This window comes from Rosa chinensis, chromosome 6, assembly GCF_002994745.2.
Source record: "Rosa chinensis cultivar Old Blush chromosome 6, RchiOBHm-V2, whole genome shotgun sequence".
NCBI classification, from domain to species: Eukaryota; Viridiplantae; Streptophyta; class Magnoliopsida; order Rosales; family Rosaceae; genus Rosa; species Rosa chinensis.
The window spans coordinates 10,275,658-10,290,199 of record NC_037093.1 but is presented as its reverse complement, the minus strand read 5'-3'; the positions used below and the strand labels follow the sequence as shown (position 1 = coordinate 10,290,199).

General features: G+C 44.8%; 1 protein-coding gene across 3 annotated transcripts; it reads right to left on the bottom strand.

Moving 5' to 3' along the window:
• Positions 1-9,733: 9,733 nt before the first annotated feature.
• LOC112172927 (RNA pseudouridine synthase 4, mitochondrial) lies at positions 9,734-13,885 on the bottom strand. Of its 3 annotated transcripts, none has more exons than XM_024310430.2 (12): positions 13,447-13,885; positions 13,309-13,359; positions 13,059-13,199; positions 12,920-12,967; positions 12,744-12,824; positions 11,875-11,988; positions 11,696-11,797; positions 11,137-11,248; positions 10,851-10,897; positions 10,305-10,731; positions 10,133-10,232; positions 9,734-9,993 (listed from the first exon to the last, which is right to left on the bottom strand). In XM_024310430.2, the coding sequence occupies exons 1-10, from the start codon at positions 13,798-13,800 to the stop codon at positions 10,360-10,362; spliced, it is 1,422 nt and encodes a 473-aa protein (XP_024166198.1). In that variant the 5' UTR covers positions 13,801-13,885; the 3' UTR covers positions 9,734-9,993; positions 10,133-10,232; positions 10,305-10,359. The 3 variants fall into 3 exon arrangements, with proteins under 3 accessions (XP_024166198.1, XP_040365673.1, XP_040365674.1); XM_040509739.1 differs by having other exon boundaries at positions 10,140-10,232; XM_040509740.1 differs by lacking the exon at positions 10,133-10,232.
• Between the last annotated feature and the right edge of the window lie 657 nt (positions 13,886-14,542).

Below are 14,542 nucleotides of genomic sequence, written 5' to 3'. Positions count from 1 at the left end.
TTTTATACTCCGCTGACAGCTTGAACGCTTCAACGGCGGCGGCCGCAGAAGAACTCTGTTCATTTTTCAGGCGGTTAACCTCCCCGTCCAGCCGCTGCATCTCATCCAGTCTGGCGGCAGACTCCCGCTGCACAATAATGAGCTTCTTATCTTTAGCGGCTATCCGCTCCTGCAGCAATGCGATCTCCTGCTCCAACTGGGAGACGCGTTCATTCCTCTCCAGGTCCCGCCTTATGGCCGCATTAAGCTTGCCGCGGGCGTCCGCATAGTCACACTCCGCCTTGACCAGCCCCCGCTCGGCCTCCGCCAGTCTCTCCTTGGCCTCCGCCAACTCCCTCTGGAGACCTCCGATCTCTCCCCTGAGCTCTTCCTCAATCCGGGGCTGCTTAGACGCCGCCTCGAACATATCATGTAACCCCGCAGATATTTGACCAAACGCCGAGCTGAAGGGCGATTGGTCAATTGCCGTCGGGCGCGATATGCCCGCCAGACCCCCGAACCCCAGCCGCTCGCACAGATGGAAAAGGAATGCCCGCTCCCCTTCTGTCATGAATGGCGCATACTCGGCAAAGGAGTCCAGATCACTGACGGCTGCCGCCTCTCCCTCCGCCACTGCAACCTTCGACGCAGCTTGTCGAGCCTTCTTTTGTTGGCGGACTCCGATCACCACCTCTTCTTCCTCTTCCTCGACGGGGGAGTCAGGCTGCCGGCGTTTTTTCTCCAGCGCCCGTTGTGTCCCAGCAGCGGTCCTCGTCACCCGCACCGGCGGCTCACCCCGGGACTCGGTGGCAGTCTCCGTCGGCTGCACCGTCTTCTTTTGAGGACCGCGCCGGGTGGTAGGCATCCGCTCCCGCGGCCTTGTACCAACAATCCCCCTCTCCCCGCCGCCCGCTTGGGTGTCCGCCTGCACTACCGGCAGGCCATCCTCACCCAGATGGGAGTGGTGCGGCATCGGCAGCTCCACCGCAACCTCGGACTGGCTCAGCACCAGCGTCTCTGGGTTCACCACCGTCTGCTGGGCCGCCAGCCCCTCGGCATACATAGCCTCAAGAAAATTCTCTATCTCGGCGCGATCCATTGCTTTTTCGAAAGCGTCGCGACTAGATTTGTTACCGGGCGGGGTTTCTGAAAAGAAAAACACAAACACCCGTCAGTCCGGATCACTTACAAAAAAAAGAGGTGTGGCGGAAATGTTCTCACCAATAGAGTGAGTTAGCCCCAGGTCGACCAGCAATTCCCAACCGGTCAGAAGACGGAAGTCAAGCAAATTGCGGTTCCGCCAGCAGCCACGGATCCTCGCCACGCGACACTCCTCTTCGCGCGTCAAAATGTACCTTAGTCCCGCTGCACAAACACAATAATCATTAGCAAAAACCGCAGGTTTGCAAAAGTTTGAACCCGCCAGTTATTTTTAGCGGAAACCAGTTGCCAACCTCGGATGGGCTGGAATTCCGACTTAGTCTTAAACGTCGGCCCCTCCACATTCGACCTGGTGTGGTACTCCCAGCCATCTGTGGCGACGCAGAAGGTCCCCCGCCAGTAGGACATTGAGTCCCTTAGATTCTCAATCAACTTGGGCGCTCCCTGGCGGCGGCTCAGGTTCACACACCCTCTGCAACCTCGGCGCTTCACATACACTAGCTCGTAGAAATGAAGCACTTCCGCCACGGTAGGCCCCTCACACCCCGACAAGCGCCACAAGGAGTTCATCGCCAACATCAACCGCCACATGTTGGGACAGATCTGCCCAAAGGCAAGGCCAAACTCGCACACAAGAATTTGGAGATTGGGCACTAGCGGGAATGTCACTCCTTGGCGGAATATGGCCTCGTGCACGGCAGCACATCCCGCTGGGAGCATCGAGGCCTTCTCATCCGCTGTCGGGGGGCGCAGCTTCACCGAGCCCGGCAACCGGAACGTCCGCTTCATCCGGTTAATAGCGGCGGCATCCATCCGCCCACCTGCCTCGTCGACGGCGGTGCCATCTGAGAGGTACCACGCCGACTCGACATTTTGGCCCGGCACTTCCCCTTCTCCAGCGGAGCCGCTAGCAGCACTATTGCTCGCCAAGCGCTCGTCGCGCCTAGCAACCTCACCCGCCTTAGAGCTCTCTGGACGCGAACCACGACCCATAGCTACTTCCCAGGGGATGGTCTGAAGTGGCTCAACTTCAAGCGGTTCTGGCAGTGAGGTTCCTGCATGGGCAGACGGACGCAACGAGTCAATAAAAGTCATATCCGCCACGCTGAACGACACGTCAGACCCGGAATCCTCACTGCTCGAAATCTCTATGACGTTGGCCATCCCAAACCCTAAAACCCACATCAGTTAGCACAAATACAGATCTAACCTACTCTCACATCAGATATAGCCAAAGATGTCAAGAACAATTACCCACAAAAATACCAAAACAAAAACAACCGCACACTCAACCCAGATTGGACCGTCTAGCAAAACCCAAAACCCCAACTTTCTGTCAAACACCATAACCTCCCTCAAATCTCTCCCTACACCCTCCGAGAATAACACAGAAGCAATATCATACCATTAACAGAGATACCAAAACCCAGAAACCACCATTGCAGATTCAATGAAACAGGAAAAGGATCCGAAATACCAACCTCACGTCGAAGACTTTGGAGTGCAGCTCGTCTTCACTGACAGATTTCGTCCTCTCCAGTCCGACTACTCCACGCAAACCCGGGGATCTCCTTCGCAATTCGCAGACGAACAAGGCTCGAAGCAGGCAACTCAGATTTGAAGATTTTCCAGAAATGTCGAAACTCGCTCAGTTCCCCCCTTTTTATGTCAACATCAAGTAATCCTGAGCCGTCCGCTACAAAACTACATCACGTACCAACCGTACACGTGTCCCACGTCTTCACTAACCCCCTGGATTAGCCGAGGCGTCGCCTCGGTTACGAAATCCATCATTACTCGCATTAATGACGAGAAGACGGCTAGGCTTAGGAGACAAGCCTCCAGACGCTAACCCTCTGGGAGTTGGCCACGTGTCAACCGTCATCATTCTTTAGCTTCCAAGGGAAGTAACCACCTGACAAGTAAACCCCCAACCATGGCAAGTCTCCGCTGAGCGAAAACCCCGCTCAGCGGATCCATCCTCACTTGCATCTCCCAAGTGACGGAGTCTCCGCTGAGCGAAACCCCGCCAGCGGATCCTCACTTGCATCTCCCAAGTGACAGAGTCTCCGCTGAGCGAAACCCCGCCAGCGGATCCTCACTTGTCATCTTCCAAGTGACGGAGTCTCCGCTGAGCGAAACCCCGCCAGCGGATCCTCACTTATCTTCCAGGTGACGGAGCCTCCGCTGAGCGAAACCCCGCCAGCGGATCCTCACTTGTCATCTCCCAGGTGACTGTCCACTGAGTGAAACCCCGCCAGCGGAGCTTCTCTCGTCATTTGGTAAACGGGGCGTCCTCCGCTACACAGCGCACCGCTAGCTAACCCCCTTTCTCATCTGACAAGCTGCGTACTTTATTCAGCGCAACACCGCTCAATAAAATACCACCAAGCACGTCTACTTGACGCTGCTTCCTGCTACATCTAGCGGGGGGACTTCCGCCAGCGGCGGATCCCGAGGCCACGCCTCTCTGACAACGCCGCCACGCGGAGTTACGGTCAGAATGTCCCTACGGGACACGGGGACTAGTCAACAGTCTACGACAACCCTGATCAGGTACGTTGACCCCCGTCACCTGGGTGCTAAGATTGGGCTCGCAACCCAACACCCTCTGCTCCGTGCAGCGCTGCTCCGTGCAGCTCCCCCTCAACAAACAATAACAGCGACCATCCGGAGGTCCATCTTAGCCGGGGAGTGGGGGACTCCCTGGGGGGCCTAGCAGGGGCCTAGCAGGGGCCCACCCGAAAGGGCACAAAGCGTTTGCTCAGTAAATCCATGGCTGACAACGCACTGACGCTAATTATGCTTCTGCAAAGTCTAGCGGGAGAAACGCTTCAAACCGCCGATCAACTCCCCAACCAAGATTGCCCTCCTTGACTGGGGATTTGGGGGACTTGTACATACATGTGCATTTGCAAGCATAATTAGCTATAATGAGCCACGCTCAGGGTACCGCCAGGGGTACCAACGCCCACCTCATGAGTGACTGGCGTAAAGACAGCTAGCCAGGTTACCGCCTGAGCCCCGGATCAACCCCAAAGCACCGCCGACGCGCCGCCACGCGCCGTGTCAAGGTAGCATCAGAAGCTACTGAAACTGGGAACTGAAGCACATCAGTCCCACATCGAAAACAAGGAGAAGATCATCCTCTTCCTCACCTATAAAAGGTCCTCTCCTCTCTCCTCATTTATGACACATTCAATACTTACCTACTGTTACTTTGTCAACATAAATACATTGACTAACTTAGGCATCGGAGAGTTGAAGACCGCCCGGCGCGGTCTCCCTCTGACGCCCATTGTATTTTATTTGACAGGTAACGGGAACCACTCACAACAAAGGTATCGATCCGCCCGCCGGATCAGCGTTAACTAAGGTCCAGCTACCGCTAGACTTTTAAACATTAACACGTCTAATTAACATGGTCTCAGTTGCTTTGATTGCATACAATCTATATTGATGTATACGTGTTTAGACAAATATTACACATCCACATATATGGGGAAGGAAAACCTAATATTTAAAGTTTTAAACCTAGTTAAGCTCTATCATGGAGTTGGTTGTTTTCTCATACCGGTCTTCCACTACAAGCGGTCAATGTTTCAAAATTCAAAGTAGTTGGCAAACAGATATGGCCAGGGCCCAGGTATCTTGCTTGCTGTAGCAGGTTCTAGCAATAATCCACTTTGCCAATATAAACGCAGAAGCAACTATTTCCCTGCCATGTAATTTTGTATCCGAAACCTGGAAAGCATAAGAGAATGTGGAAGAACATAGACACCGGCGGACCGGCCGGGGATTTCTCCAAATATAAGAGTTGATCCCAAACAAAAAGTATGCTCAAAATAGAATCTAGTTTACATTGTTTATAATTAGGAGTTGTAACTTAATTGGAAGCCAAAATGCTTTTCAAAAAAAGAAAAGAAAAAAAAAGGGGCAAAATATTGTATAGTCCCTGAAGTATGCATTCGTCCTCGTTTCAGTCCCTGCCTTTCTAATTTAATCTTTAAAGTCTCTGAACTCAAAATTTATAGTCCAACTGGTCCATTCCCTTGATTTCATCCGGTTGCTCGTTGACGTGTCAGTTATCTGCATGTAAAGTGACGAGAATGCCCCTGCTCTTCGTTCTTTCTCTTTACATCGTTCTCTCCACCACCACTACCGAGCTCACCATCCAAAAACACTCCACCACAACTACCAAGCTCTTCTTCAACTTCAATTTCAGCGACGATCGTGACGATGTCGTCTTCCGCCATGAAAACAGGCACGCTCACTCTCACAACCTCATGCCGGAGCTTTCTTCTTCTCTTACTCCTCCTGATTTCCACCAACATCATCGCCGGCGTCGTTCTCGACAACGCCGTCTTGAGCGTCAAGTATAAATACGCCAGCCGTGACCCCACTCTCAGCGCCCTAAAAGCTCACGACACCAAACACACTCTTCGATTTCTCGCCGGCGTGGATCTCCCTCTTGGTGGCTCCGGCCTCCCTGACGTCGTTGGGGGCATCAAAATTCAACTTCTCGTCATGCTCTACAAGCCTGTGTAATTAGATTTTGAATTTGATCATGTTTTGATGATTTTCGTTTCTGGGTTGCTTCGGCCGTTTTGGGACATTTTCCGGCATCTACGGTGGCTATTGGGCTTGCTTGATATATGAAAGATGATTTGCTCTCCGTACTCTACAAGCTGGTGTAAGTGATTTTCGAGTTCGATCAAGTTTTGGAAAAGTTGCGATTTTGGGCTGATTTCGGCTTTGCCCTGTTCTTCGTGACCTTGAGTCGGAGTTAAACTCTGGATATTTATGGAAATTGGCCGAGTTGAGGAATTTGGGTTTGCCGTGTTCTTTGTCGAACGTGAACTTGCAAATTGGGTTCTGATCTTGATCTCATTTGATCACGAGGTAAGCTAGATTCTATTTGAAAGTTCTGGGATTTGCCTTGTATAGTTAGCTTTTAGGATTCTCTCCCATCCTCTCTCTCCTCTATGAACCCAATACCCTAAAAGTTGCAGGTTGAAGAAATTCACGGTAATGGGAGGTGGTGGTGACAACTTGGAGAAGAGAGGAATCGTTGGTGGTGATTTGGGTTCGCTGGAAGCGCTAGAAGAGAGAGAAGTCAAGACACCCAGAAAGGTTGGGTGTCCAAAGCAGTTCTGGGTATTGCTTCATTGGCGCGTGAGTCATTTTCTGGCGGCTCCGGATGATGTGGGAGCTGAGTTTGAGTCGCTAGAGACTGGTGGACACTGTGGTGGTGGAGGTGAGGCACGGTGGTGCCGAGATATTCACTGGTGGAGGAGAGAGAGAAATCTAGATCTACTTTCTCTCTCCTTGAGTTCTCTCAGGAGACTATCATTTCGGAGGAAATTTTGGAAGAAACTGAAGCAGGGGCATTTTCATCACTTTACAAATCAGTGTCTTACGTGGCACTGAGCTAGCAAATACAAAACTGACACGTTAGCGAGCAACCGGATGAAATCGAGGGAATGGACCAGTTGGACTATAAATTTTGAGTTCAGGGACTTTTGAGATTAAATTAGAAAGGCAGAGACTGGAAAGAGGACGAAGACATACTTGAAGGACTAAACATTATTTTGCCCTATAAAACTTGGAAGCCACAGTGTAGATCTGCAAGCAGAAAACAATGGAACGTGCTGCAAGTATCAAGGATATGTAATGAATATGCACTTCGTTACTAGGCAGTAACACGCATGTAATGAATCGACAATTATGGCCAAGTTCACAACGCATATTTGCAGTTAATCCAATAATAAAAAATGTTGCTTCACCGTTTTTCGTACAATTATTCTTTACCAATATACAGGGAGGGTGATTCGAGCTCAGGTCTATGGGAGAGTAATTTGAACTCATGAGGTGTTGATTCAACCTCAAGTGTATCGAAATTCTCCTGCATTTGATGATCTACGTACACTATTGCTTCTTCTTATTTGTATTTCAGTTTCGAATCGATGGAGAACAGAATCGATATATCGATATACCATAAACCTTCCTTACATTGGTCATGTAACTTCTGATACATATGGATCAAGTTTAAAATGCATAACAGACACATCTGTACTTGTCTTTGTGGCAAATTTAATTCTTGACATTTCAAGTTATCACGGCAACATCAGCAAGGTATGCACTAATACTTCTAGATAAGACAGTACTTAAAAAAATAACAGTAATTGTACCTTGTACAGTAGTGCTTGTTTAGTGATTGAGATATGTTTGGTTTCGTTTGATAGACGATGACAATGATGTAAGACTCTGAGTATCCTGCATGAAGTAAATTATACGTCACAAATTAATGAATCAAATCCCAACTTCCACACCATAATTGTATGTGATACATATACAGTAGATGGTTATATGTCACTGATATCTACATCAGCAAAAATCTTTGATATATGAGAAGATATTAGAGTGGAACCCTTCCTCTACTTGTTCTTTTGACTAGCGAACTCAGCCTAAACCCTCAACATGTCTCATTTTGTTTTGGTTTTCTACATATCAGCAAAATCAAGAAGAAAGTACCAGCAAAACATGTATTAGATTAAATAAACTCTTCATTATCCATCACAAGAGCTAGCCATCCTTTCCAACAATGAAGTTCTGCATAGTAATGCAGTTATGATTGATATTGGTTGGTGTGGACAAGAATTGGACTTCTACCAATCTAAAGCTATGATTTTCATCAGACCAAACCAGCAATGCCGACACATGTCGGTTGTGCTCCATCTGACAATCCTCCTCCAACAACGGTCACATAAAAAGGCTTCTCCTCATTCAAAGACTTGAAAGAAAAAGCTTCAGGCACAACTTGATGTCCACTCGAGTGGAGTATGTGAAATTCTGGCCTTGTAGGTGGAGTTTGCAAGGCCAACGTTCTTAACTGTTCTGTGAAATTTTATAGTAAATGCTTGCTATGGTGAAACAACAATAGCTAGTGAAGGGTAATTGTAATCCATTGGTATCTTTATCCTAGTGTGTAGAGCAAGTGCTGTTATCTCCTGATATAAGTCTAACCTCGGCCTCTCCCAAGACCGAGCAGAGCAGCTTTATGTAACCTTACTTAGAAGCTTCATAAACCAGCCCTGGATCTATTGCTTGGACAGGACTGATATGTCCAGATCCATAAGCAAATTCACCTGGGGTATCATCAGTAACATTCTATAGTGAGTTTATGTAGGACTTTATCGAGTCATACGTCTGGAGAATAATATCCTGGTGAGTTTTAAAAATTAAACCTACTGCTCCAGCTTCATAAGCCACATCACCTCCAATGTAACCATCAGATAAGACAACCTTTCCCTTCACTAAACTACCATCCAGGCAAGAAACAACTCATCGCATCAAACTCCGGGCATTGACTTGAAGCAGATTTCACATGTATTAATGGAGAACTTGTTCCATTTAATGTGAAGGAGTTTATTGATTCCCAGACCATTGTGCTTCCATTGTCAATTATCCGACGATCTCTTGCTGCAACTGTAGTTAGCAACCATGGTGCCACACTTTGTTACAGAACCAGCTCTATAACTATCGTTGCCTGCAGTTTTAGTTGTTAGTATCCCTTTCTCAGTTGCATGAAAAGCACCTAATGCTATCGGATCTTTATTCAAACGTAGTGTAAGTATGTGAGTAAGTGAAACAGTAATGATGTCAACTCCATCAGCAATAGCATCGTCAAAAGCACTCAGGATACCCTCTGAACGGCACCATTCGCCATTGCAGACTTTATATGCAGCAATTCTCTCAAAGGGAACTCCACCTCTTGTAGCACCTTGTACTAGTCATTTACGGCGTTCCCTGCTGCCGTTGAGGCAGTGTGGGTTCCATGGCCTATGTCGTCCCTTGCAGACTTCGCTGATTCATAAAACCGAGCTCTGCTGATCTTGTTGTTGCAAGTGAAGTTTTTTCCACCTGCACAAGCACCTTTCCACTGCTTGAAGCCGGACTGAAACCTTCATTTTTGAAGCTACCCGATTCGGGCCAGATTCCTGTGTCAAGGACACCAATCACTCTACTGTGGCATTTCGATGGATTTTCTCATTTTGACCGTTGAAGTCCCACAATCTTGTTGTTTGAAGTCGGAAAGTTGTGCTTGGAAAGACAGAGACCACCTCGTTCCAGTTAGCAATCTTTTGTCTTTCAAGGTCAGTGAGCTTCACAGCAAATCCATTGAAACTCCTTTTGTAACTTTTGACAACGGATTTGCACCCGAGCCATTCTTGACAACTCTTTCTAGTATACAAAGGTGGTGAGACAATGGTAAGTACCACTTATTATTATCTGGAAGTGAGCCGAGGTACACTCTGGACCTTTCTGTTTTCATCAATGGCTTTGCAAAGGAAGAAGCTCATGTTAAGCATGAAAATGGAGAAAGCATAAAGAAACCAGAGAGCCTCATTCTTGGCCAATGTTTGATGCTCAGAAGCATAACCCATGTAAAGTGCTCTATAGGGGGATAAATTATAGTCTCATCTCCACCCAGATTTTCTTTACTTTTATTTTCAATGCATCTTGATTTTCGTACCTCATTTGCACTTGCAAGTTGAGATTGCACAATCCGTACATATTAAGAAGCTGAATCCGTAGTTGAGTGGCTATTAAAAGGAAACTGTCATTAATACACCTCAAATATCAAACTAAACACGCAGTAGTTATTTTCATATATAGCCTATTAGCCAGGATAACATAAAACAAGCGGGAAGTACAGAGATACTGGGCAGCTCTCCAAAGATATTTAGCATTGGTATTCGGGTGATGCGACACAGGGGTGTGCTTGTATAAAACAAACTAGCTTACATCGTTTACAATTAGGAGTTGTAACTTGGAAGCCATAAGGTAGTCCTGCAAGCACAAAAAGGAATCTATTGGTTCAACATAATTCTGCAAGTAAATAGGTACAAGAGTGAAATAATGAATATGGTGCACTTGATGGTAATCAATTCTGCACTTGGTTACTATGCAGTAATAAATCTATACTCACAGGCCACCTTGTTCAATACTTGAGTGGTACTGCAAAATGAGGATATAACGCGAAATGTTTTCACCAAGTCCACCCATGGATTGCCAAGTTTTGCTTAAATCTAAACACGAGTTAGAAAGTAATCTCACGAGGCATGCAAGTTAAAACTAAATGACATAAGTGAAGAACGCACCTCAAAGAATAATAGTATTTAGAAAATTCTAGTTGTAGCTTAAGAATGTGTAATATCACCCGTCAAAACCAGAATTTGTAATATCCCAACTTTTTTGCATGTATGAAGGCATAGGAGCAACCAATTCTAGGCCTTCTAGTCCTGAAAGATCACACTCCGCATGCAGTTTCACATTTTGCAAAGCCAGAGACACATTAGGCAAAACCATTTGCTTAGAATGAAGATGTAAGCGCAAATTCTTTTCGGCAATACTTCCACTGTCCATATTGAGATCAAAAGGAATGTTTTTTCTCTTCGAATGCCCCTCACTGGAATGGCTTTCAATCTTAGACCAAGCAACAGGTTTCCAGTCCTTATGCGTTCGCCATCCATATTTGTAGTCTCCGACTATTGGTGTTCCCAAAACTTCTGCACAGTGTACACGCAGCTGTAGTTCCCACACATGGTTAGAAGAGTTGTGCACAGACAGCACAGTCAACAGTGACTCTAACTAATGAATAAAGCTGAAACAAGAAATCATTGCAAGTGTTTAGTTCCAACGCATACCTGGTGCTTTCGACCAGTAAGTGGAATTAGCTCTAACCATGTGAAACCTGAATAATTACAGTAGAATATCAGAAACATGACAGGGAAGTATTAATTATTTGAGAATTTGTCCTGGAATATCAAAAGAACATAACAGTGCAGGGCCAAATTATTCTTGTCAAACTAGATTTGGCCAGGTAATAAAACTACAACTTCAACAGATATCTCATGACAAAAATTTACTCAGACAGTCCTCTAAATAGCAAATTGGACACATTGTGCAAGGGCAATAGAGTTTGTTGCTAACCAGGACATGATGATCCAATCACTTTGTACTTTGTAAGTGCATGTTGAGATGGCAAACATTGTGCCTTACTCACAATGGTGATCCTATCTGATTTACCATTGTCTACCACCACCTGAAAGATTTCATAACACCAACTTATCATAACTTAAGTAAATTTGAGCTAAATTACACATTCAGTCTCTAATCTGGAACATTTTACAGTTTTGGTGCATCGTTTTGGTAATTTCAGTTATGTAGTTTGCTAATGTTGCAAATGTGGTATAAATCATTAATGAAAATTGCAGAGTTGGTAAACTGGAATATGTAAATTGCCAATTACAAACAACTCAGCAAATGGAATGGCCAGATATACAGGAACAAAAAAAATGTAATTTGGCTGTATATTTATAAACATTTGTGCATTAATATATGTTCAATATATCCCTAAGGTACTGACCAAAAGCTTGTACCGTAAAGCAATTAAATTGCTAAGCAGAGTCTAGCCGAAGTCATTACTCCGTGGAAATCTCTAGGTCTACGGCATAAGTAGGACAGTGACAACATTCATAAGTACTCTAACCTTTCCTAAAGGCACGGAGATTAAGCCCTCTTGTTGTCTGGGAGATCCAATGACGAGTGCCCAATACCTTCTTTGCAGAATGGCTTTAGCATGGTCGATAACCTTTAAAACAAAAACAAATCACAGGTAATGCAACAGAACAACAAGCAAAGACAGAGAGAGAATTGACATTTACTCACATCATCTGAAGCTCCAAAAGTTTTCTCACGGAAGAGGGAATGCAAAACTGTTGTACTTGTTTGTGTCCGTCCCATCACAAGGATACCACTACAATCTCTGTCAAGTCTGTGTACCTAAACAAACAAAAAACGTGTTGATAGAAGATAGATCATTCAATATCCATGCAATCTACAAGATTGTTGTAAGAAACAGAAGAGGCCAGGCAACCACACTTAATACAATATAAGAAATTTTTAATACAAGTGTCATTCTAACTGATCTATATATCGTGTTTGTATCATGCCTATCCATAAATTAATATAGTTTTATAAAATCTTGAATCAGAGACATTAAGGAGAATGTATCAGACATATTCTAATATGATAGACAGTCTATCCATTGATATCTTCTCCATAACTTTTCCTCTCATTTTTAGAATTTGAGAAACACAAACAGTCAAAAGGGACATGGGAAAACAATGGTCCCTGTTTGTTCAAGACATCAGAACTCTAACCCTAACGAAACAAGAAGTTCTATTCATTCCTTCCGTTGCATTCTTTCTAGACTGTAATGACACAACTTTTTACCCAACCAAGGTGGGTCCGAAACTATAATCTTGACAGATGAATGAATATAGCTAACAACTTGCACAGCCTTGTTGAAAATTCAAAATAAATAAATACAAAATATTAAAAAAAACAAAAAAAAACAGAAAAAGGTGCTAATCAATGATTTAGCTAGAACTCTTCAATAGAGCCATAATTGAAATAGGGTAATAGTCATGCGATGAATATGCCTCTTTCATTTCCATTTGCACTCTAGATTATAGTCTTGCAGCTATAGATAATGAATCCTGCTCCTGCTTAAGTTAGAAGTTACACAAACTGACCAGACGAGGGGGTTCTGAAAAGCCGTAACTTAAACAAGTGGCAGCGAGTTCATCTAAACTCCTTTTGATTCCAATACCGCCCTGTACAAACACCACATATTTCAACACTGGAATCAAATAAAGCTACCAAGAAACCAAAAGTACAACACATTCATCAATTAAGTATCACTAGCAACCTGAACAGGCAATCCAGGGGGTTTATTGATGACAACAATCGCTGGATCCTGAAATCAAAATAACATGTGTAAGGAAGATAACTAGCTTAACACACACACACACACACACACACAAGCGACAGAGTTCACAGTTACGAACCTTATACAACACGAGACTACAAATAAACTTGACTTCTTCTTCACTACAATGTCCCTCTTCTTGTTTATCATCAGGGAACTGTTTCACAGAAATAGGAAGACAAATTCGATCTCCTAAGTTCATCGAGTCTTTGGCCCCCACCTTCACGAAAATCGAAATCAGAAACAAAACTACCCAATATAATTGCAACAAAAGCTCTAAGCTCCACCCATTACAGAACAAAACAAAAGTTAATACAAATTTCAGATACCCTTTTAAGTGCTTGAACACCTTGATCCATGTCAGATGCTTCTCTTCGAACCTGTGATAAATAATCAAAGCAAAACACTTTCCAATCACCATTCAAAAACCCATTTCCATATTGTAATGAAACTTTAAGGAGCTCGACCTGTCTTAACCGAAAGAGCTTCTGGACAAGGCTTCTGGGAATCTCAGGGCAGCACCTGGTGACCCATTTAAGCGCCGTCGTGGCTGCGGCGGCTGTGGGTTTAGCATACACATCTCTGCCGACGCTGCGAGACAGCTCTCGTCCCAAAGCGGCGCCGTTTACGGAGTCAGTGAACGGAGGTAGAGTGAACCACTTTTTGCCGCGCTTTTGTTTGTCTTCGTGAAATGGTTGGGCGGTGGCGTAAGATCGGGAGTAGTGGAAAGGTGAGATGAAGAGCCTATCGCCGCCGGATTCGGCGGAGGAGGAGAGTGGAGGGCGGAGGAGGATGCGGCGGAGGAGAAGGTGATTCGGCATGGTTTGGGACTTGGGAGTTTTGGGGTTCTAGCGTTGGGAGTTAGGATTGTGAGGGTTTTAGTGACCGGGACATTCATAACGGTCTTCGGAGGTGCCCAGCTAGTAAATCCTATATTTCTAATGGGCCTGAAAACCGAGTCGATAAAGGCCTTTACACATTAGTCATTAGAAAATGAACAAATCTAAAATTTATAACAAATTCAATTGCACTTGAGGCCAAGGAATTGAAGTAAAGAAAATTATACATGATTTTTACCACCAGACCACTTGCATGGTATTGGTATATAGCAAACAAAAATAATATATATCTGTATAATTGTATACATTTAGTTTAAAAACACTCTTTCTTTGACCATTTTGTCATCTTCCTACTCGTATTTTGCAATCTCTGAAAATATTTCTCACTCTATTTCTTCTTCGGGATCGTCTACAGTACATTAATGTACCGATACATTAAGTAGACTAGGTTCAATACATAGGTAGACTAGCTCAGTACATGGGTAGACATGCATGGAGTTAGTCTACCCTTGTACCGAGCTAGTCTACCTATGTATTGAACCTAGTCTACTTGATGTATCAGTACATTAATGTATTGAAGTATTTTCCTTCTTCTTCATTCCAGATTTCCAGCCACAAATTTTCTTACTATTAATTTTTCTTTTTAAGTTGCAAATATCAATAGCCCAAAATCTCAATTGTTCCTTCTCCGATTCTTCTGTTTCTTCTTTCTTTTCCTCTGTTT